The sequence below is a fragment of the Argentina silus genome (assembly GCF_951799395.1).
Source record: "Argentina silus genome assembly, chromosome: 3".
Lineage (NCBI taxonomy): Eukaryota > Metazoa > Chordata > Actinopteri > Argentiniformes > Argentinidae > Argentina > Argentina silus.
The window spans coordinates 18,369,120-18,392,416 of NC_139657.1; the positions used below are offsets into that span (position 1 = coordinate 18,369,120).

General features: G+C 45.3%; 1 protein-coding gene across 3 annotated transcripts in view; it reads right to left on the bottom strand.

Annotated features, from left to right (window-relative positions):
• The window catches only part of bicd1a (bicaudal D homolog 1a), a gene marked incomplete at both ends in the record, with an annotated part of 34,137 nt that extends 12,770 nt beyond the window's left edge, over positions 1-21,367 (bottom strand). For all 3 annotated transcript variants that reach the window (XM_083666157.1, XM_083666156.1, XM_083666155.1), the window contains 2 exons: positions 726-938; positions 21,152-21,367. In XM_083666157.1, the coding sequence (XP_083522283.1) occupies positions 726-938; positions 21,152-21,367 (429 nt within the window). The remainder of the gene's footprint in view (positions 1-725; positions 939-21,151) is intronic.
• Between the last annotated feature and the right edge of the window lie 1,930 nt (positions 21,368-23,297).

The following is a 23,297-nucleotide window of genomic DNA, read 5'->3' on the forward strand; positions in this document are numbered from 1 at the left end:
TTTCCTGCATTATCTGACATCTTTGAAATCTTAGCCAATATTTTCCTGATTTTTATGGCATTATTTTTTTTGAGGCACTTTTTTTGGAATGGTTGGAATCACAATTGAAGCAGACACAGTAATAAACCCACAGTGACCATTCAACCTCAGCAGCATTCCTGCTAACAGCGAGTGGCTAATCTGACTGGTGAATGAGATGCTGCGTGCCCCTGGCTGGGGGGGGGGGGGGGGTGGGGGTAGTGGGGTGGGTAGTTGGGGGGTGTGGCGGCCGGGCGCTGTGTGATCAGAGACAACCCCCCGCCCCCCCCCCGCCCCAACCCCCCCCCCCCACCCACCCACCCGGCTCGCTCAGGGCTGCACATGTGCCGAGCTCAGGGTATTTCTCTTATTCCCCAGCTTAGCACCGGATTTGCCCTCCACAATGGGGTCGTGGCCACAGCGTCTGACCCTGGCCCGAACCCCTGCCTCTATGACTGCTGACACACGCACGCACGCACACACACGCACACACACACACACACACACACACACACACACACACACACACACACACACACACACACACACACTCACGCACACGTACACACACACATATGACCCCTGCCTGCCCTTCAGAGTGACCCCCTGACCTCGAGATCACCCACTATAGAATCATATATCCAATAGAGCATATAGTATCAGAGAGATATGTTAGTGGAGGGACGTAGAGGTCCTAGGCAGGTCACCTCTCGTAGCTCCTGATGCAGAGTGTTGAGCCTCTCATTCTCTGCCTGGGAGTTGGACGCCACTGAGCGGCTCAGCTTCAGCTCTGTCTGCAGCTCCAGCTGACGGCCCATGTAGTAGGCCTCCTTCGATGCCGACTCCTGCAGCAACGTCTCCTCGTTGGTCTCTCCATCCTCCGCCACCTTGCGCTGGTTCGAGTAGGCCTGGCCGAACGCCTGGGGAGGGACAGAGAGAGAGAGAGAGAGAGAGAGAGAGAGAGAGAGAGAGAGAGAGAGAGAGTGTTACTGTCTCTGTCACAGTCTCTACAAGGCGGGGTCAAAAGGGAGGCTGTCAGAGACTGTCAGTGTGTATGAATTATTCTGAACAATGCATTTGCAATGCAAAACATATTCCAAACACTTGGGTGGTGTTGGAGGAGAGCATGAACCCTTGTCGCCACCAGGAGAATCTCTACCACCTACCCACACGACACACCTGCAGGGTTGTCTGTGCCCCTCAAGGGTATGTGAGATGATATTTCAGCCCCTTGCTGTGATCAATAGACACCCTGTTCCCATTCTCCTGACACAGGTTTTCACGCGGCTCAGAGCTGCCCTGTCATGACAAAGGATTCCTTGCTTGATTGAGGAAATCAACACAGCAGTGATCAACAGAAGAAAACACCCACCGGGGCCAATGACCCCTGGAAACAAGCCATGTTGTAAAGGTGGATCCTGTTCATAAAGGTTGTCACTATCGGGCCACGCTCATCAAGTTCTATGTACAAGGTCTAGTGCAGGAGTGTAGAGTACATGTACAGTATTTCCACCAGCAATAAAGCCACATGCATGTTCATATAAAAATGGCTGCAGCAGTCCAATAAGTACAATAAATGGCTCCATAAAAACCACCTGCTACCCTGTCCCTCAGCAGATGTCTACATGTAGGGTATTACATGTCTGAGAGGGGAGTACTGCAAGTCCCTTTCCATCACAGTGAAATCAAAAGCATATGTAACTCTGAGGGGAGTAAACCTATTGTATATAGTGCAATTTAATTCAAACTGAGATTTGTGAGGTTTATGTGCGGTATGGTAGAGTTGTTTGTGTGTGTGTGTGTGTGTGTGTGTGTGTGTGTGTGTGTGGGGGGGGGGGGGGTTGGGTGTGTGTGTGTGTGTGTGTGTGTGTGTGCATAACCCTAGAGACAATAATGTGCTTACTGATCACTGAGTGCCTGAGGCTCACCTCCGGAGAAGAGTTGAGTGGACAGGCGACGTAGTGGAACTGGGACAGTGAGACTGCAGGGAGAGGGGTCAAGAGATAACGAGGAAGAACTACAACTAATACTAAGAGACTTATTGTATGAAGATGGTACTATAATCTTACTAAGATCCAAATGTCTTTAGAATGACACTTGACATACAGTAACACACACTTTTCTCAAGCTACTCCGAGCTACTGTGGGTTGTTTAGTGCCCCTGGCTATTGGCCAGTAGAATTGCATTGTATCTGGTGGTAACAAAGAGAGAGGAGAGACAGGAAGGAGCTCTGGGGAGAGAACCCCTGAGAGCTGGAGAGAGACTCTTTTGATTGGTTATTTAATAATGCAAGACCACGGTTTTCGACCGAGCCGTAATCCTCACTACATTTCCATAGAGAGATGAATCATTGATTGGATACAAGCCTGTATTTTATCAGAGATGATATACCTTTCAAAGGATGGCGTCCGCTGTGCACCATTTCTCACCACCACACTATATTGCCTATTTACATTTGAGTTCACATCATGACAGTAAGTGTTGACTAAGCAGTGCGCTGCATTCTGAGGTGCATTTGTGGACAGGGGTAATTTATCATGGTTACATTCGTTCTGCTTCAGTACAGCTCTTAATACAATTCAATAGGGAAGGAGCTTGATAGAGAAAGTAGCCTGTTCGTCTCAGATAAAAGGGAAAGTTGTTTGTGAATTAAGGTGCAATTATCTTGCAAAATATGGCTTTATGTACACACACACAGAAACTGATGAATTAGCCAATGAGAAGTTATCATTTTGGAGCATCTGTCATGTTTGATTGAGTTTGTCCATTATGCTGTACATGCAGATGTGTGGAGGGGATAGTGTTTGTGCATGTAACTCAGTATTTACTGTATGAGTGTTGGGTGTGTGTTGGGTGTGTGCGTGCACGTGCGTTTGCATGCATGTGTGTGTGTGTGTGTGTGTGCGTGCGTACGTGCATGCGTGTGTATTTGTGCAAGTGTGTGTGTATACAAACGTGTCTGTGTGTGTGCGCAAGTGTGTGTGTGTGTGTGTGCGCGTGTGTCTCTGTGTGTGTGTCTCTGTGTGTGTGTGTGTGTGTGTGTGTGTGTGTGTGTGTGTGTGTGTGTGTGTGAATGAGATAAAGAGATTTAGCAGCAGGAGGAGTTTCCATTTGCCGCGTCTGACAACTGATTCCACTTCCATTCTCCGGTAACCACGGAACACTCCAGGGTGGGTAGCGGTAAAGAATGACCGCACAATGGAGCCAGTCAGTGATGACAGCAGGCTTTCATAAAGACAAGTCTCTGCTCACAGTCAGTGCTGCTGAAAAGACTGGAACGCTTCTGTCATGGTCATTCAACCAGAAGCTACCTATGCTACACATGACACAGAAAGAGTCATCTACAAGGGTCAAGTTGGTCCACACCATACTGTAGACACTGATTGCCATACAGGGGCCGTTTGTTTTCCCATCTGATAACAGCTGTACTGACATTATGTGGACAAAGCCCCACACAAATTATGTTTGCATAGGGATACCTAGAAACACACAAACAAATAATCAACACACACAAACAAACAGAGAAGTCACCAAGAAGGTGACGCTGTCTGGCAACCACAAAACACCCATTGATGTACAGAGCTTTTTCTCTCTCTCTCTCTCTCTCTCTCACTCTCTCTCTCTCTCTCTCTCTCTCTCTCTCTCTCTCTCCCACTCTCCCGGGAACCACTGAGTGATTCTGTTAGTGATTAAATGGGAGGCCCACTAGAACAAAAGCTGTGATTAATTCTGGGTTGAAGAGGGTGACAGCACTGGCATTGTTGCATTGAGATGAAGGCCTGTCAATATTCACCCAGGCTAGCAGGCTCGCCACAGCAGGCCCCTCCAGAGTACAGCTGGGTCCCGGGAGCAAGAGGCTGGAGGCAGGAGCCTCAAGGCTGGCCTGGGCCTCACTCTTGTGGCCCCTCTCCCACCCACCCACACTCTCTCCTGGAGGACAGACAGATAGACCTGGAGCAGGAGGAGAATGGAAACTGGCCTGGGCCCCAATCTCAGCCGCCACCCCCCCCCCCCCCCCCCCCCCCCCGATTCAGACCTGCTCTTCCACAGAGACGGGCTCTTGGATGCATAATAGGAGAGGCAGATGGTTTTTCTATCAGGCCCTTTCTCTATCAGGCGTCCGTCTTCAAAGCCTGCTTCCTCCATCTGCTTTCTTCTCCACTTGAATCATCACATAGTGATGCCGCTCAGCGCTCTGCTGCCCACACATGGGAGATAACCATGCTCCATCAGCTCCCTGTGGCAGCCTCGTCCTCACGTTGTGTGAAATGCTGTGCTGCTGTAAAAATAGCATCATCCTTATGTCTGTACACGTAAAAGTGCAGTACGCTTACATGCAAACCAACCAAGTGCAATCTGCTATATCAGAAGGCCAATGACGATGAGTGCTACATCAAGAGTGATCTGCTACAGAAGACATGTCACATCAAAGATGTTGAAATGTGAGGATGTTTAAAGTGGAATATAATCTCCCAGGGTGAGACTAATACAGAGTTAATGAGTGGTGCCATGTATGGTTGTATGGACTGAAAACCCCATTATGGATTCTACCCTGAGGCTCCTGTCCTAGGCCTTCTGTGTATCAGAGCAGAGGGCCTACAACAAAAGCAGCCCTCTTATAGATATTCATCCCTGAGGTCAGGATCAGGAGCAGACTGGAGCCACGGGCGCACTGGTGTGTGTGAGGTGTGTGTGTGTGTGTGCAACCCGTGAAATCCCTCCTTCTCTGTGATCTGACAGACCCTGATTAGGAGCCTGGTATGTGGAGTGCCACGTTGAAATCCTTCCCCCACCTGCAACAGATTCTAATGATTCTAATGTGTGCTGATTCTAATGATTCTAATGGTGTGTGATGTGTTCAACCCTGAACTCCTTCACCCCCTGAGTGTTTGTGTGTGTGAGTGTGCGCTATGACAGACCCTAATGATAACTCTGGTGTGTGGTATGTGTGTGACTGCGAAACCCTTCCCCCCCATAACAGAACCTGATGAGGAGTCCCGGGACAGCTCCAGGCCATTTTTAGACACAGTAGGGGCTCAGCAGGGACTGAACTGAACCACTTCTGCTACAGTGATTAATCTCCAACCTAACCTCCATGGTAAAGCACTTCCATGGGGTGACGTCTGTCTGCTAGGTAACAACACACACACGCACGCACGCACGCACGCACGCACGCACGCACGCACGCACGCACGCACGCACGAACGCACGCATGCACGCACACATGACTAGATTAACATCAGGAAGATTAAGTTTAACTGATGACAACTTAAATAGCCTTGATTACATCACAGTGCTCATCCATTCAAAACAAATCCCTGCATGATGGAGACTGGAAAAGGTTCAAACCTGCCAGCATAATGATAATTATAATGATAATTATGACTCTGTTAGTATAACACTAATTGTATACAGGAGGTGTGGAGCTAATGTCAGTGCAATCGAGGCTGAGTCTCAGTGAGCATGAGATCAGAGGTCTCATACTCTGGATAGTTGCTATATGAGTGTGTGTGTATGTGTGTGTGTGTGTGTGTGTGTGTGTGTGTGTGTGTGTGTGTGTGTGTGCAGCTGTTCTTTCCAGCCCAATACTAACACACCTGAATGAAGCCATGATTAGTTGATGATTTGAGACAATTGTGTTAACAAACTGGAACAAAGGTCTGGAACACCAGTCCCTCTGCAGAAACCAGATTTGCAGTTGGAGAAACTTGCTTTAGATGAAACCAGTTATTGCAGTATAGACCTATAGTGAGACATACAGACAGGCACTACTGGCCAGATGGTTGGCTCAGGGTCTGCGTCAGGGATTTCAGCACCACGGAGAGAGACACACATGCCACAGGGGAGCAGTCCAGCTGTGAGCACCCTGAGGAGGGCTGTGTGTGTGTGTGTGTGTGTGTGTGTGTGTGTGTGTGTGAGTGTCTTCTTCTAAGCTTGTAATTCTAAGAGATGCATATTCAATTCAACAACTACTTACAGGGTTTGCACCCACTCATGACTTGAGAAGCATTTACATATCAGGCTTTTATCTGTTCTCATTCATCCTCCATTAAGGTATATTTAGTTGTGCTTTCTAAATTTATTAGACGTGTGCATGCGTGTGTGTGTGTGTGTGTGTGTGTGTGTGTGTGTGTGTGTGTGTGTGTGTACACCTATGTCTGTAGGAGGCTCTTCTGGTGGCTTAGTGATCCCTTTCCTCTCATAGCATCACTTCTGGTACATTACAGTAGTGTTTCTGTCCAGACAAAGTCATCGCAGCAGCGCTGTTACCCCGTCATGTCTAACAGCAGGATGGGCACAGACGAGCTCTCCCAGGCTGCCAGGCTGGAACACCAAAGCCCATAAATAAACAACGGCAGGCCAGGCAGTTTAGTCAGAGGGCAGTGTGGGATATGTCAACCTCCAGTCAGTCATACAGGAAACAAACATCAAACAAACAAACAGGATGTATTATTATTCACCCTGTTTGACCAGGATAAAATAAGTCCTGTTCTTTGGGATGTGTAAATCCATTTCAGAAGGAGTGCCAACAATTCATACTCATTTAGTCCATTTTGTCAACGTATACCCCAAAATGGCCACCGGCACAGTACACAAGTTCAAGAAGGCGATGTCACACTTTAATGTTGGTACATTAAGCAATTAAGCTTCCCAAGTGACCTACCCAATGTGGAAGAAATATGTTTAAAACACTTGTAAACCACTCAAACGTTGCTAAGTACTATATGAATGACCTTATAAAAAGTATGTAAAATGCGGATAAAAGTACAACATTTTGTACAAATGTTCATTGGGATGTATACATTTTTTGAAAATTCAGACTCATTAAGTCCATTTTGGACATAAAACTCCAAATGGCCACTGACAAAGCACATAAGTTGAAGAAGGTGGTGTCACACTTAATTTTGGTTCATTAAGCAATTTTGGTCTTGTTTACAGTATTTGTTAGTGTCTTACTAATATTCCATTATTTGTGTGCACAGACAATAATCTTTCTAACAGTGGACACAGATACTGTATCATAGTCCTACTTGCTGGTTTATTCTTCAGACTTGCAGAAGAATATCCAACCATGGACATGTGGGTTGCTTTTGGTATAGGGAAGAACTTTCAGGGGATCTGTGTCAGTACCATTTGTGAAAAGCTTGGGAGGCAGGCTTTACCAGGATTACACTCATTCACAAGTTGTGATACCACATCACAGTTTCATGGTAAAGTGAAAACAAGTTCTTGGGCAGCATAAACATCATTTTCAGAGGTGACTGCTAGCCCTCAATCTGGAATCACCCAATTTTGCATTGCTAGAGAGATATAACTGTGTTCTGTATGACAAGACAACCAACCTCGACAGTGTCAATGATGTAAGGAAGGACCTATTTTCCCGAAAATATCCCCCCAACACTTGCAGCATTTGGTCAACAAGCTCGAAAGCGCTATAATCTGCACCTTCACTAGAATGATTTGGATGGGCTAAAACTGATGATACTTGGTCACCTTTGTGGACACTCTTACCAGAGGCTGTTAAAGCTGGCAGAGAACTATTGCTGCAGTGGTGAAGTGAGCCCCTCTGTTCCAGTGTTGATACTAGTATGCTGGATTAATATGCACTACATTATGCTACTCTACTGACACTTGTTTACCTGGGACCAACAGTAAGTCTTTATTCACTAAAAATGAGAACTAAATAAGATGTTATTTGGTATATTTTCATATTACTGTATTTTAAGATACTTTGACTTAATTAAGATACTTTTTTTACTTAATTAAATGAACACTTAATCTTTTTGAACATTTAGCTCCCAGCCAAGGACGTACGTATATACAGTATGTCCCCATGTGCCAGACAAAAGAAGAGCTCTCAGCAACAACAACAGCCTCCCTCTCCCGCTCCAACACCACACGCTTGATTACTCCCTCCTCTGTCTGCTCTGCCCACTTTTACAGCTGCTGCACTCACACTTGGGAAAATGGACCGAAATCAATCCCCATCTAAACCATGAGGGATGTTTATTACAGGACCCAGGGCACAGACACGCACTGCTGCTCCACTTAAAACCTTTTGTTTCATTTGCCTGGCTGGCTGAGAGCTGCTGTCCATCCATGAGTTAGAGAATACAGAGACACGTGTGTATAAGATGAATGGATTAATGCGTATTGAATGTGTGTGTGTGTGTGCGTGTGTGTGTGTGTGTGTGTGTGTGTGTGTGCGTGTGTGTGTGTGTGTGCGTGTGTTTGTGTGTGCGTGTGTGTGTGTGGGCGCGCGCATTTATGAGCTTGTGCATGTATGAGTGTGCATTTATACCAGATATCCAAGGCCTTCACCCCAACTAACGGTTTATCCTGGAAACCATGTCACCAATTCTTAATGGAATACAGAGCCCAATGTTGTGAACTGACTTGTGTGTACAGTATTACTACACCCCTCTCTTCCTCTGAGAATAGCATATCATGGCTATTATGCTTTTGTCATCAACAGGCAAAGCCAACAGTCTCCTGGAGAAACCTAGTACACAAAAGCAGCAGAAAAAAGAGCTCATTCATACCGTGCATACTGTAGAGCCCAATCCATAGCAGACACAACAACAAACAATTCAGTGTGCTCTCCTGTGTGTGTATGTGTGTGTGTGTGTGTGTGTGTGTGTGTGTGTGTGTGTGTGTATGTGTGTGTGTGTGTGTGTGTGTGTGTGTGTGTGTGTGTACATACTTACGTATTTACATGTAGTGTTACTTTTTAAATTCTTTTTATTATTTAAAGGTCAGCCAGGAGAAAGCCTGTGTTTAGTCTGTCTTGTTGAAGCTATTCAATTTGGCTCCAGTCTGCTTGTCCCACCACTGATAAGAGGGACGCCTGGAACATTTCCCAGAGTGCCGATCACTTATTTGAGCTCACCCACATGGTTCTGCATGGACACTGATGATGTGGGTTGGCATGAAGCCGGGCTTGATGATGTAACAATCCGCTATCGTCCTGGAAGACTTTCCACTGCTCTCCGTTCTTTTCTCCTCTCCTCTCTTCTCTTCTCCTCTCTTCTCTTCTCTTCTCCCCTCCTCTCCTATCTCCACCTCTCCTCTCCTCTCCTCTCCTCTCCTCTCCTCTCCTCTCCTCTCCTCTCTCCCCTACTTTGCTCTCCTCTCCTCTACCCTCTCCTCTCCTCTCCTCTCCTCTCCTCTCCGCTCCTCTCTCCCCTACTTTGCTCTCCTCTCCTCTCCTCTCCTCTCCTCTCCTCTCCTCTCCTCTCTCCCCTACTTTGCTCTCCTCTCCTCTCCCCTCTCCTCCCCTCCACTCCTCTCCTCTCCTCTCCTCTCCTCTCCTCTCCTCTCCTCTCCTCTCCTCTCCTCTCCTCTCCTCTCCTCTCCCCTCTCCTCCCCTCCACTCCTCTCCTCTCCTCTCCTCTCCTCCCCTCTCCTCTCCTCTACCCTCTCCTCCCCTCCCCTCCTCTCCTCTGCTCACTCATCCTCTCCTCTCTTCTGCTCTCAGCTCATCACAGTTGAGAACATATGCTCAACAAATTGCTGCAGCTGATTTCCCAGTGTGAAGTGAAGTGGTGTTAACTCTTACACACATCAAATCACCTTCATTCATCCATGTTTGTCCCGACGAGATCAAATTAATTTATCAAAGAGCTAAGAATGAAGATGGACGGGAAGGGCAGTCTTTTTACTCATTCAATAAGAAAGAGATACAGAGAAAGAGAGAGTGATACAGAACCATTTGTTTATTTACTAATATAATACATATAATATTATAATGCATATTTCTGTACAGATTGTACCAGCTCTCTCCAACTGTGTCATGTGTACATCTCTCTCAGCTTGGTAACATGCCCCACAGGGGATGTTGAGTGACCTTAACATACAGACACATGGCTTCCACTGCAGGCCAGATCACGCGCACGCGCACGCGCACGCACACACACACACACACACACACACACACACACACACACACACACACACACACACACACACACACACACACAATTCCTGCTGTTCATTTGAGCACAACAGAGTGGCAACAGCACAAAAAGGCCAGAACACAGAGATGAAGTGGGCTGGAAGGAGGAGAGAGGAGAGGAAGAGAGGAGGAGAGGAGGAGAGAGGAGAGGAGGAGAGGAGGAGAGGAGGAGAGGAGGAGAGGAGGCCTGAATGCAAGATGCCCTGTGAGTCCTGTTCCTACCAGTCCTCCTATCTGACTCTGACTCTGTCAGTGTTTTGACTCATCAGCATAATTCAATGGCAGCCTGGGAGTTTCTGGACCCTTTCCATTATTACTTCAACTCCGGTCAAACAGCCAGAGAGAGAGAGAGAGAGAGAGAGAGAGAGAGAAAGAAAGAGAGAGAGAGAGAGGGAGAGAGAGAGAAGGCAGTCCAATAGCTAAATCAGGCAGTGGCTCTGGGCCCTTCAGCAAGGTCAGACTGTGTTATCCTTTTGTTATTGTCACTCTGTGTCATCCTTCCTTTACTCAATAGAGACCTCACTCCTCCATCTTCCCATCTGCTACCAACTGTTGTCTGCATCTTCCACATTCAAATGTCTTCAGTGCTCAGAATGTGTACAGTATAAATAGCTAGGATGGTCAGATAGCGCTGGACTCTGAGGCTGAACAACACTTTTCTCCTCATGATTGACCACAGTGATACTCCCTACATACTCCCTAGTCCTCTACAGCGTGCGTCACTTAAACAGAAGCCCTCTCGCTCTGACAGACTCTCCGCCTCCCATTCATCACACTGTCAAGAACCACAGGTGTGCCAGGGCAGTACAACTCTTCCTCAGAGGACCTGTCTAGTGAACTACAGCCAGCCCATTGGTAAATCAGTGTGTGTGTGTGTGGGTGTGTGTGTGTGTGTGCGCATGTGCGTGCGCGTGCTTTCGTGTGTGTGCGTGAGTGTGTGTACGTGTATGTGCGTGCGTGTGTCCCACTGGTGTGCCTCTAGTTCTCCATAACCACAGTGGATTCAATGGGGCCTCAGAGGCCTCCTGTCCTACATAGAAGGGTTAGAGTCTGTGTGCAGGACTCTCCTAGTGAGAGATGATTATGATAGACTGTGCTCTAATCAAAAGATAGAAATCTTATATTCTTACACATATCTTACATATATATAAGATACATATTTAGAAACGAATATTATATTTGTTTCTGTTTGATCCTATTCAATTCTATTCTAAATTGAGACCGACAGACCAAATGAGTTTCACCTAAGGGATCTCCAAAAAGTCCACATTGTTCTTTTGTAAAAACCCATTTAACGTTGTATTTTAGTTGTAAAAACACTTTTCACATTGACAGCTTTGCACTCTTGACTCTTGATCCTTTACACGTGTTTAGCTGATACCCCTGGGGTGAGATCCAATTAGAGAGTTAATGTAGAAAACCACTCCCTTCCACGCTCTCATGCTCTTTGTTTGACTAATCTGCATCACTGGAGTAATTGCAGGGGAGAGTGTGAGGAGAGGGAGGGAGGAGAGAGAGAGAGGAGAGGGAGGGAGGAGAGACAGAAAGAGGAGAGGAAGGAGACAGAGGAGAGGGAGGGACAGAGAGAGAGAGAGAGAGAGAGAGAGAGAGAGAGAGAGAGAGAGAGAGAGAGAGAGAGAGAGAGAGAGAGAGGGAGGAGTGAGAGAAAGAGGAGAGGAAGAAGAGAGAGGAGAGGGAGGGACAGAGAGAGAGAGAGAGAGAGAGAGAGAGGGAGAGAGAGAGAGAGAGAGAGAGAGAGAGAGAGAGAGAGAGAGAGAGAGAGAGGAGAGAGAGAGAGAGAGGGAGGAGAGATAGCACTGGCAGGCAGAGAGGCAGGCTGATTGGTATTCAGCGTCAGCAGACCACACTAGTGAGAGACAGCGAATGGCTTTTTCAGGAGTGTGAGAGAGGAAGAGACTCCAGTTTACACAATCGCCCTTCTTCAGTGTGCTGGGACTGGGTCACTGCAGGGGACTCGCCGGCACCACACCACCACCCAACACCACCACCCAACACCACCACCCCAGCCAGCACACAGAGGGACCTCCTGCGGGGGAGTGAGAGGGGGTGCCTTGGGAGAGTAGGAGGGGGAGCCTTGGGTGGGGGGTGTCCAGTGTTCCGGTAGTTCGGACCACAGAGGGAGACTCGTCTCTCATGCCAGGCTCCTAGGTTTCTGCTAGAGTCATCGTCACACACTGCTGTTGAAAGAGACTCAGGACAGGGGTGATGTCAGCACTAGCGGTTCATTAGACTCATACAAGCCCACTGTGTTTCTATCCTCTCTGTGTGATTGTGATGTAACTGCCAGTCAGTCGGTGTTCTGCTCTCAATACCATTCAGCATGTTTTCAGTTGCTGCAAACCCAAGGAAGGCTGTTCCACACACTGACAGCGGCTGGTGCCAAACCAAACATTTGCTACGATGGATTCTATACTGCAGTTATAACTGCATGCCGCTGTACTCAAAAGACAGATCTCAGGGGTTTCGTCACTAGCAAATCTATTGTGCACATTTACTTCATCTGCAAGAGAGAGGTTGGGTTAATTAAATAGGTTAATGGGTGTGGTTTAATGTCTGTCTCATCCCATGGTTGCCCCTGTTGGCTAGATGAGACAGTGGAAGACAGACCCTCTGACCTGAATCAGCATCAAAAAACTCTGAATGACAGTGTGTGTGTGTGTGTGTGTGTGTGTGTGTGTGTATGTGTGTGTATGTGTGTGTGCGCACATGTGTGTGTGTGTGTGTGTGTGTGTGTGTGTGTGTGTGTGTGCGCAGATGTGTGTGTGTGTGTGTGTGTGCACATGTGCATGTGTGCGTGATGTGTGTGCGTGTGTGTGTGTGTGTGTATGACAGTGGGGGGGGCGGCAACAACAGGGGGACTTTATACCCATAGGACCACTCCTCCCAAGGTCATTAGTGAAGATAATGCCCTCAAGCTACTCCTCTGCCCCCCTCTTCCATGGGTGTTGGTGAAATGAGAAACATGAAACATGACATCCATGGTCCAGTTAGAACTGTATGAACTCTGAAGCTGCCCATGGCTTTGTGTTATGAACGTGCAGGATGGTCCTAGTGGATATTTCACTCAATAAATAACAATTGATGTGTTTTTCTGCTTTGAAACCTCATACCAATTGAGATCAATTATGAATGAATTAGATTGTTTTACAAAAGACTGAAACACATTACCTTAAGACAAAGGCAACTGAGATTTGGAATGTACATGAAAAATCAACAGGGGGGAATTCTAGCCTATTTCTTATGAAACAATTACAAACAAATGGGCAATTAAAATTGTGCAGCGAGGGCATCTAGGTGCTAAAACAAACATTTTCTTGTGAGAGAGAGAACTGTTTTTTTTGCAGTGCGTTCAGAGTTTGCAGGGCAAGCAGCAGGAACAGCTGAATTAGGGCAGTAATCAATACAGAAGCCTGCACACACACACACGCACGCACGCACGCACGCACGCACGCACGCACGCACGCACGCACGCACGCACGCACGCACACACACACACACACACACACACACACAGGCGAGGGGAGTTCACTTCCCTCTCCAGAATTATTTCACTGCAGCAAAAAGAGCTTTTGGAAAATCATGTTCCTCCCACAGGCACCTCGGGCAGCTCTCCTCTCACAGATCAGCAATAACAAGGAGGACCTTGACTCACTCATGCGAGGATCACAAGGTAGGGAGGGACACACAGGGACCCAAAAAGCAACTGACAAGATTGAGTAAACAGTATATGGACTTTTTAAGAGGCCTCACTGACAACAAGATGATCACGATAATGACAACAATAAATGTTTTCCATGTATCCGTTTTCATATTCATTCATTCATTCATTTACTCCATATTTTGAACCCACACTCTATAAGGTATAAGTCATATTCATCAAAGCTGGGGGATATTATTCATTATTTGAAACGACTGGAAATCGTGCAGACTGTGGCTTTAAATGCTACATCACTTTCCTCTCCATCTGCCGCCCTCCCACTCTAATACTACTATGCTGTGACCCACTCCCCCTCTCTTTCCTACTGAGTCAACACTGTCACAAAGGCCTGGAACAACAAGAAGACCATTTTCTGTGAAGCATGACGAGTCAGTGTCATCCCAGTCCCCATCCTCCCACCCCTGTATAACATAACATCCACACCCAATACACACACACCCAACACAAACACAACACACAACGCCCCCCCCCCCGCCCCCCCACACACACACACACACAAAACACACACACACACACACACACACACACACACACACACACACACACATGTGTCTCATTTCCACAGTCAAATCACCCAACCCCCCACCAGAAAGCCACAGGCCAAGTACAAGGGCAGACAACAGCTCATCTGTATTCTCATCTGCTAAACCATTCTTCAGACTGTAGGCCATCATACCCACAACCAATACATTAACATCCTCATATTAACTACAACCAACACATTACCATCCTCATATTAACCACAACAAACACATTATCATCCTCATATTAACTACAACCAACACATTACCATCCTCATATTAACCACAACCAACGCATTACCATCCTCATATTAACCACAACCAACACAATATCATCCTCATATTAACCACAACCAATACCTACTTTAAGCTTGTAAATGACTCTGTCTACCTTTATTTGAGTTGATTGATGTTCCCATTCTTTACCACACAGTATAACTGCCATAGTGGAGTCTGGCCCAAAGGTGTCCCCATCATGTCAGACAAATTACAAGATTTCATCTTGTTTTCCCTCCACTTTATGCATCACTGCTGGTCAACAGCTGTTGTGTAATCCACTTTAAATAAATTGCATTAAATCAACAATTGTGTTTTTCATGTTTCTCTTCACATACTGCCTGGTAAGCAGCCCAGTGGAGTGCATCTCACACATAATACATTTGAACAACATAGGAACAAAAAAATCAATGCATATTTCCCTCTACGTCCCGCCAGGGGGGCCACAAGGGAGTCTCTCTGAAGCTGGTGTGGGGGAGGGGGGAGGGGGGGGACTTAGCGGTTGGTGGTTGGTGGTTGGTGGAGAGGATCTGGAAGGAGGGAGGGAGGGGGAGATGAGAGACTTAGAAGGGGGAGGGGGTCCCATCACATATCGATTCAGACCCCCCCTACCCTTGCTGATGTCAGGAGGGAAGAGGAGAGCAAGGTAATGAAACCTGTAATGCATCCTTTCTCTCTCTCTCTCCTTACAGCCAGAGACAGAAAAGGCAGATTTACTGCCACAGATGTCCTCTCCTGGGACAGTATGGCCCAAGCCGTCCTCCTCCTCCCCGGGACCTTTTGTAGTGCTTGAAAAGGAGGAAAACTCAAGCTCAACAAGCTGAATCAGCAGATCAAAAGTATGGTTAATAAGTCTCCTTTCTCTCTCTCTCTCTCTCTCTCTCTCTCTCTCTCTCTCTCTCTCTCTCTCTTTCTTTTCTTTGATTCTTTCACTTTTCCATTCCATCCCACTCTCAATCTGCCGGTGTCTCGATCCGGTCCCCTGAGACTCAGAGCATCACTTCTCTTCATTTCACACCAAGAAACGTCTCAATGGCGTTCGTCAAGTCCTTGAACAATTGGATTCAGCTACGATGATCAACCAGACTTCACAATTGCTACGGTCTAATGGAGGGAAAGAGGTTAAAAAGTCCAAGGTCAATTATGTAGGAGGTTGCCTTGCTGTCTGATGAGGTCATCTCTTCATCTTGCTAACTAAAGAGACTTTGAGCAGGTCTCTCTGTGGACTCTATAATTCATGTTGTGAGAGGCACAGTCAAGGACCAGCTCCCATATAAACATGATTTATGTCATAACTGCGTACAAAAATGCTTACCGTGCCTACCTTGGACATCCCCATCCATCATCCATAGTATTAGTATTAGTAGCCTACTGGATATTTCTGTCTCAAAGACCATGGTGGAGGCCTTGTGGGTAACAGTGGTAACACCTTGTCCTCAGGAGAAATTATCAGATTTATGGGTTTTCATAGATATCTTTAGGTTTTTCTTCTATCAATAAATCATACTTAACACAATGTGTTCACTTCAAACATTTGATGGGGATGTCTTATGGCACATTTCTCAGTTAAAACATCCTGCTACAGGTCCCTTCATCAGACCACTCACACATCAGTCTTGAATGTGTGTGACAGTCTGTCTCGGTCAAGGAGCCATGTCTAGGACAGTATGTGTATGATGACACCAAATGAATGTCCGTTTGAAACACAGTGCATTTCTTCAGATTCTGCTTTTGGACACTGTGGGGTCTGCTGTACGTGCAGCCTACTGTATGTATGAGTTTTTCCTAGACAGGTGACGTGGCCAGCAAAAACTGAAGTCCCTTGCTGTAATGGCCTCTACTTAAGGCTACTGTGTCTTCACTGTATCTGTAGATGATTTTTGGCCTTGTTGCTTCCCTGATGGAACAGTCATTATCAGCCATTTGAACACATCTCATCACTGACTGGGGGCAGCACAGCTCCTAATAGGCTGCTGAAATGTAATGGCCCTCTCCTCCCTCCACCAGTCAGCTTCCTCCGAGGGTCTTCTACCCAGAGACAACCCTAACGAGGCAGAGCCAACCATGGGGTAATAATGGAGATTCCATCACTATGCTACCACTCACACAGATGACTCCCCAGGGGAGTCACCCAGAAGAATGTGTACAAGGATATTCTTCCTGCTTTTAGTGCAACAAACACACTCACTCAATAGAACCTATTTCTGCTCTGTCCCCCGGGCACAGAACAGTTCACATTATGCAACAGTCTGCGGCGAGCATGGAAATAATCTAAGAGAAAAAGGAATGCATTGGCAGTTTGACTTTCTATGGAACAGCACTGTGAGCTCTTGTTCTCGTGTTCTTCCAATTCTAAATCTTTCTAAAAACCTACATACATGTAGTGAATTTCTATGCATTGTCTATCTGACTACTGCTATTTCCCAGGTACGGGTTCACTACTGAGTCATGTATTGTCCAGCCAAGAGTAGAGTTGCAGTGGAATGCAACAGCAGCATTCCCACTGGGGGCTGGTGATTGTAGTGATGAGGCCACAGCTCTGACTGACTGTGGGTGACCTATAGTACTCTCTGAGACTGCAGCCACTCTGCAGTGAGGCCCCCTCCACACTGAGGCCCCCTCCATGCTGAGGCCCTACCAATTCAGCACAGCTCTCAGAGCTCAGATCCGGCCATGCAGGATTTCAACATGACTGCATGTTCACACGTTCATAATAACTCAAGCTTCTGAGGCTCACCAGCAGGAAATTCACTTTGTTTGAACAACATGGAAACTATAGGCAACCCTAGCTGTTCACCAAAGGAAATAAAAATACAAAACAAAAAAGGAGATTCAATCTATAATAATTTTCTATCAGAACAAACAATAGAGTTGGGATTCAGCTCCAATCAATCCAGCAAAACAATTCCAAATTCCATTTGCAGTGTCCTTGCATGATGATAGGCACATCTCAGAGGAATGGGAGGACGGTGAGCGTCGTGGTTTGTATTGTTGAGATGGGCTCCATACAAATGTAATATTCATAGAACCGTATGATAGAGAGAGAGACGGGGTGGAGGGAAACAGCAGGCTTTCCTCCTGAGAAGTAATATCACCTCCAGCACTTGTGTCCTCAAGTCTGTCAGACTGTCTATTATAGACAGACAGAGCCTCATACAGAATCTCATACAGACAGGCAGCTGAGCCATAAAGAAAACTTACTGCAGCTTTAAAATCAGGCAATGCAGGGCAGGGACTGGCAATATGGTGGTTGTCTGTTTACAAACCATAGCAACACTGAGCCGATATGAATCATACTCCCACTTTAAACTACACTAGGTCGAACACTGCACACAATCTCTGTTCTGACATTTGTCATATGTGATAATGATAACACACAGAACACTACGATATGGCTTTGAAAATGGCTTCAAAAAGGACTTATATAAGAGAATATAATTGATAAAAAAATCCAACAAGCCTGTGGCATTTCTCAGACAGCGTCAAAGTGTGAGGCAGTAGGCAGGGTAATGCACAGGGTCAGATACAGAGATATACAGTGGTGTGACTTATATGGCAGAGCCACATACAGTACTACTGAGGATGACTCAGACAAAGCAGCGCAGAGGGATATACTGTAGAATGGGCCGCGCTAGCCAATGCTAACACATGTGTAGCGCAGAGAATCTAAGATATGGAGCCAGTGTAAATCAATCAACTGTCATGGAGCAGTGTGTGAGGTGAACTATGTCTTATGTCTCTAATCAGTCACTGGGAAAGAGAGGCCCGAGTCTGTCCCTCTCTCCCTCCGCTCTGCCTCGTCATCCGACACATCATCACTCAACAATGGATCCATAACCGCCAGGGATCAGATACACGGAACGCTTCAGCATTAGTCTGTCTCTTTATTTCTCTCATCAGTACACGAGACTGCCAGCAGAGAGAGAGAAGCATGTACTGTCCACTACACACACTCAAACAAACGATACAAAAAAATACTGCAACAAATTGAAATTGCCTTCAAAATGCATGTCTAATAGATACTGTATAATGGATATATGGATACTGTATAATAAATATACAGCACCAAATCTGGCAAAAGAAATCAGCAGATCATGAATACGGGAATGATGGGTAAGACTGATCTAGGCATCCCTTATGATCTGCAAGTCAAAGCATAACACATATACGATATTTATGCCATCCTTCAACCCTTAAAGCGGAGGATTGAAGGGAAACAGAAGAAGAGAGACACATACAAAAATATCCATGCATGTATAATTCAATGCGGCGGGAGTTCCTCACCCTATAGGCAGTACGTGTTATGTTATGATGACTTTTTAATCTGGCCCGTATATGCTCAGTGATGGACGAACAGTACACACACACACACACACACACACACACACACACACACACACACACACAGACACACACACACACACACACACACACACACACACACACACACACACACACACACACACACACACACACACACACACACACACACACACACACACACAGAATAGAGCATACTGAACCTAAACTGGAAGTGATCTCTTTACCCATACTGTCACTAAAGTCTAGATCGGATCCCCTATCAAAAGTGAGAGAAAAAAGCCAACCAATGGATGTAGAGAAAAAAAAAAAAGATAAGAGAATACAGCAAGTGGACAGATGCTCCACAATCAGTTCTCAAGTTCCTGAGGTCCTATGTTCTCAGATCAGCTGCATGTCAGCTCGATAATCAATACAGCTCTTTCAGTGTAAGTGAAGTATTGAACAGGCTTTGAGGGAATGAAAAGGCTAAATGAGGATAATTCTTCTGCTCCTGGACAAAAACCCACAGAGTAACTGATGTCAGAGACAAAAAGGTCAACTTACAAACACTAAGTGGATGCATTGGAATACATAATGATCTCCTTAAATCCCAGGACGCGGTTCCAGTCTTAACCTTGGGGTCTGTAAACAATGCATGACCAGAGGAATTCTGGGTCATGAACAATAACTGCATTCTATGCCAGCTAAAAATAACCTATTTGCTGTAGTTGCACTTCTCAATCATCAGGTTTCACTCAATTATTGTATTTCCCCCTCCCTTACATTTCACTGCCTTGACCCAGCCTTACATTAGGATAAGGTGCAGTGAAACTAAAACTTTACAAAAAGGCTTAAAAAAACACAGATACACACAAGATTCAGGACCACCAATACACCTTCTGAAGCGATCGCCATATCACACTCTTCCATTCTATCAGCCTATAGCCTCCAGCCTCCATCTCCCCTAGCCTACACCATAGGCTTATACATTTCCATAATGACCTTGGGTTTGAGCTCTGTCAGCATCTGCCCCTCCCTGCTTTATGCATGTATGCAGTAATGACTGAATGCATAAACACAAAGTCATACATTATTCAAACTACCAACTGGAGGCACTGCCAACTTAAGTCTCAATGCTCATCTAGAGTTGACAGTTTTCTTACAGTAACACTTGCAGTGACCACTTAACCAAATAATGAAATGATACAATGCTTCTCTTGAGGAGAGCACTTTGTAAAATATATTCTAATCTATTACTTTCAACAATGTGCATCTGAAATAATGATAATAATAATAATATGGTGTTATACCTGTGGCCTTACTGTGTTGAGCTCACAATAATCACTTGTCATAGAAGCGCCACATCCATGGGCCCACTGACAGGTCGACCCACAGATACACAGTTAGACAGAAGGATTTTTTCTTTTCCCTACTTTTCACCATAAGGACAGATACCCATCATGTGGCGTTGATTGACCCCAGTCGAGGTGGACTGATCTGGGCCAGGAGAGAAAGAGCTGCCCTAGCAGACTTATGGAAGTGGATCTGGGAAGGGGGGACCAATCCAGACACTTCACCGATTATTCATGAAAATGCTGAACGTGACCCTTGGATCAATAGGCTACTGAACCACCACACAAACCATAGTAGACAGCTCTGAAGCCCCTACGATCAAAGGATTCCTTCTCTCTTATGCATATTAGTGACATTTTACAGGCCTAACAGAAAGGTTGTTGACTGTTGATGTTGATTACAGTCTGACAAAAAGCCTTTACTGTGATGCATTGTACAGTATATTTACTTTAGGTCTGAGTTGGCATAGGAAAGGCCCTAGTTTAAACAATGCCAGGGCCGATGTGTATCCAGTGCATGTATACAGTTGGGTATGCGCCACCCACATTGAAAGGCAGAGAGAATGGCACTAAGCACAATTCATAACCCCAAAAGGCACATGTGCACTTCAGCAAGAGATACAAATGACAAATGAATTCATGGATGTGAAGTGGACTAACCAACACACACACACACACACACACACACACACACACACACACACACACACACACACACACACACACACACACACACACACACACACACACACACACACACACACACACTGTACTGCACTGCACTGCACTATATGGAAACCATAATATAACATCAGGTTATAGGGACCACCCTCCCGAAATGTAAATACATTGCTTGCAAATGCATTGCCATTTCATGTATTCTAATACAGCCTAATCTATAATTTCACTGTCTAAAAAGAAACATTTTGTGTATCGTGCTTTATAGAATTGAGAAGTATTTCTCTTGAATAGATGTGGGATCTATACCTCTTGTAATTGCTCCAACTCCTGTTTCAGTGTCTCCTGTTCTGATTCCAAATCGGCATATTGATGCTTTAGAGTCTGATTCTCCTCCAACACAACGAGACCGCATTCTGCCGCCCTGATTTTCTCTCTGTTCGCCTCCGCAAGTTCCTGGGTGAGCCGCTCCACCTCCGCCCGGTACTGATCCACTGTCTCCCCGCATCCTCCACCGGCAGCCATCGCCCCTCTCTCCCTGTATCCAGTCTCGCCGTCTCCGCTTTAGACAGACAGAGGCGGAAGCTGGAAGATGCTGAAACAAACGACGCGGAACCCACCCCCTGTTCAGTGTGGTACAGTGGGGACGCCAGTGACATGAGAAAAAAACAGGTGGAATATTGCGGACCACCCCAAAAATTCAAAAGATGTTCAAATAATGAGTTAAAGGTTGTAATTATATCTGTGGTCGTTATTATAAATTTCCGTAGTTTGTGTCCTCATCACCTGGCTGTCAGCTACAGTCAATATGAATGTAATTTCTTCTTATTCACGGGAGTCAGGACGCCATCTCTCGTTTATTATGAGGCAAAGTGGACCGAAGTTGTTTCCATCCTCGCTCATGTGACGTCAGCTCACATCGGCGCATCTCAGTAATAAAACTCATCTTGCCTGTCAACACTGTGAAAATACTTGGCCGTGATTCTTGATGGCCATCTGTCATACCTGAAAATAAAATAATCTGGAGGATGAAGTAAGATTGCATATCAGTGAGTTACAATTTGATTGATTATTGATTTGATAGATTATTATTGCCTACATTTCTGGAAGAAATTACAATAACAGTTTAGATGTATGATGTATGATTGGATATTGAAAATGGTAGCTAAATTGACACAAAACCTAATTAGAGAAGCAGACTAATTTGAATGACTGGATTAGCCATAGATCATCACCTCACTCAATATTGTCATCTGCTGGACGATGCAGGTAACATCCCTGAATAATGGTCAGAAGGATTGCGATTAATGCTTCAACCTTTTTTTTTTCTCGAGCAATTTTCATATTGTATATGTGTTTTGCTCTTATAAAGGCAGCACTAATCTCCAGATATTAAATAAGAGGGAGGCACACAAAGTTAATGAGTGGCTTTTAATACAGTATAGGCTTACAAGCAGATTCTTCTTGGTACTTTATAGAACAGATATATGTTTTGTGTAAAAAGAAATATATATATTTTTTTTAACAGTATCTGGAAGTCTAAAAGAAGTGGGTAAATGTATCTCGAGAACTTTCTACATGCACCTTCAGTTATAGTTTAGTATATTAACACTATGCCATTGAAGCTTATGCTCCATCAACATGTACTGTATAAGTTATGAATAAAATGCTGTTTAGCATCTTCCCCTTTTGGGAACTGGGGTCAAACTACATTGAACATTTAGAAAATTGATTTCTCAGAATTTCCCATTTGACCTGCCAATACATCTTGAGATTAAGATAAGGGAGCCATAATTACAAAGTCAGATTTACATAACAGACATTTATAGTTGTATTGCACCTTATCTCATGCCAAAGAAAGGTACAATAATATCAACACAAGATAAATCTGCTGTCCTGCAGATAAAATCTTTACTCAGAAACTCTACTTACTCTTTCTGAACACATGCACATCAAGACAGAGTTCGGGCTTCCACAAAAAAGGATCTAGGTTAAATAAGGAGCTTCAGAGACATCCTATTTTTGACTAATACCAGCTTCATTGTAAGATAATAAAGTTATTGAAATACAGTAGTCTACTAGATACATGGTTGAGGAGTCTTTTACCTTAAGGTAAGGTTTTACCTTACAGTGTATACATGTCTCTTAATTTAATAGACAATATTCTCAGTCTACAGATACACCAATGGAGTAGACTGGTATATATTATTTATTTACATACCACAGAGACACCTATAGTAATTCATTTTATTCATTTTCATTAAGGTTGCTGCACAGGAACACAATAGTAGCACAAAAAACAAGAGTACACCATTTATGATAACATTGACTGTCTTGGTGTCCATGATGAATTAGTCAACTGGGCGACTCTTGAGATGGGGACTGAATGATGGGTCCAGGTGTAGCACATAAGTTAGTGGTGATGATGCAGATATGACTGCATTGGTGGAAAGGG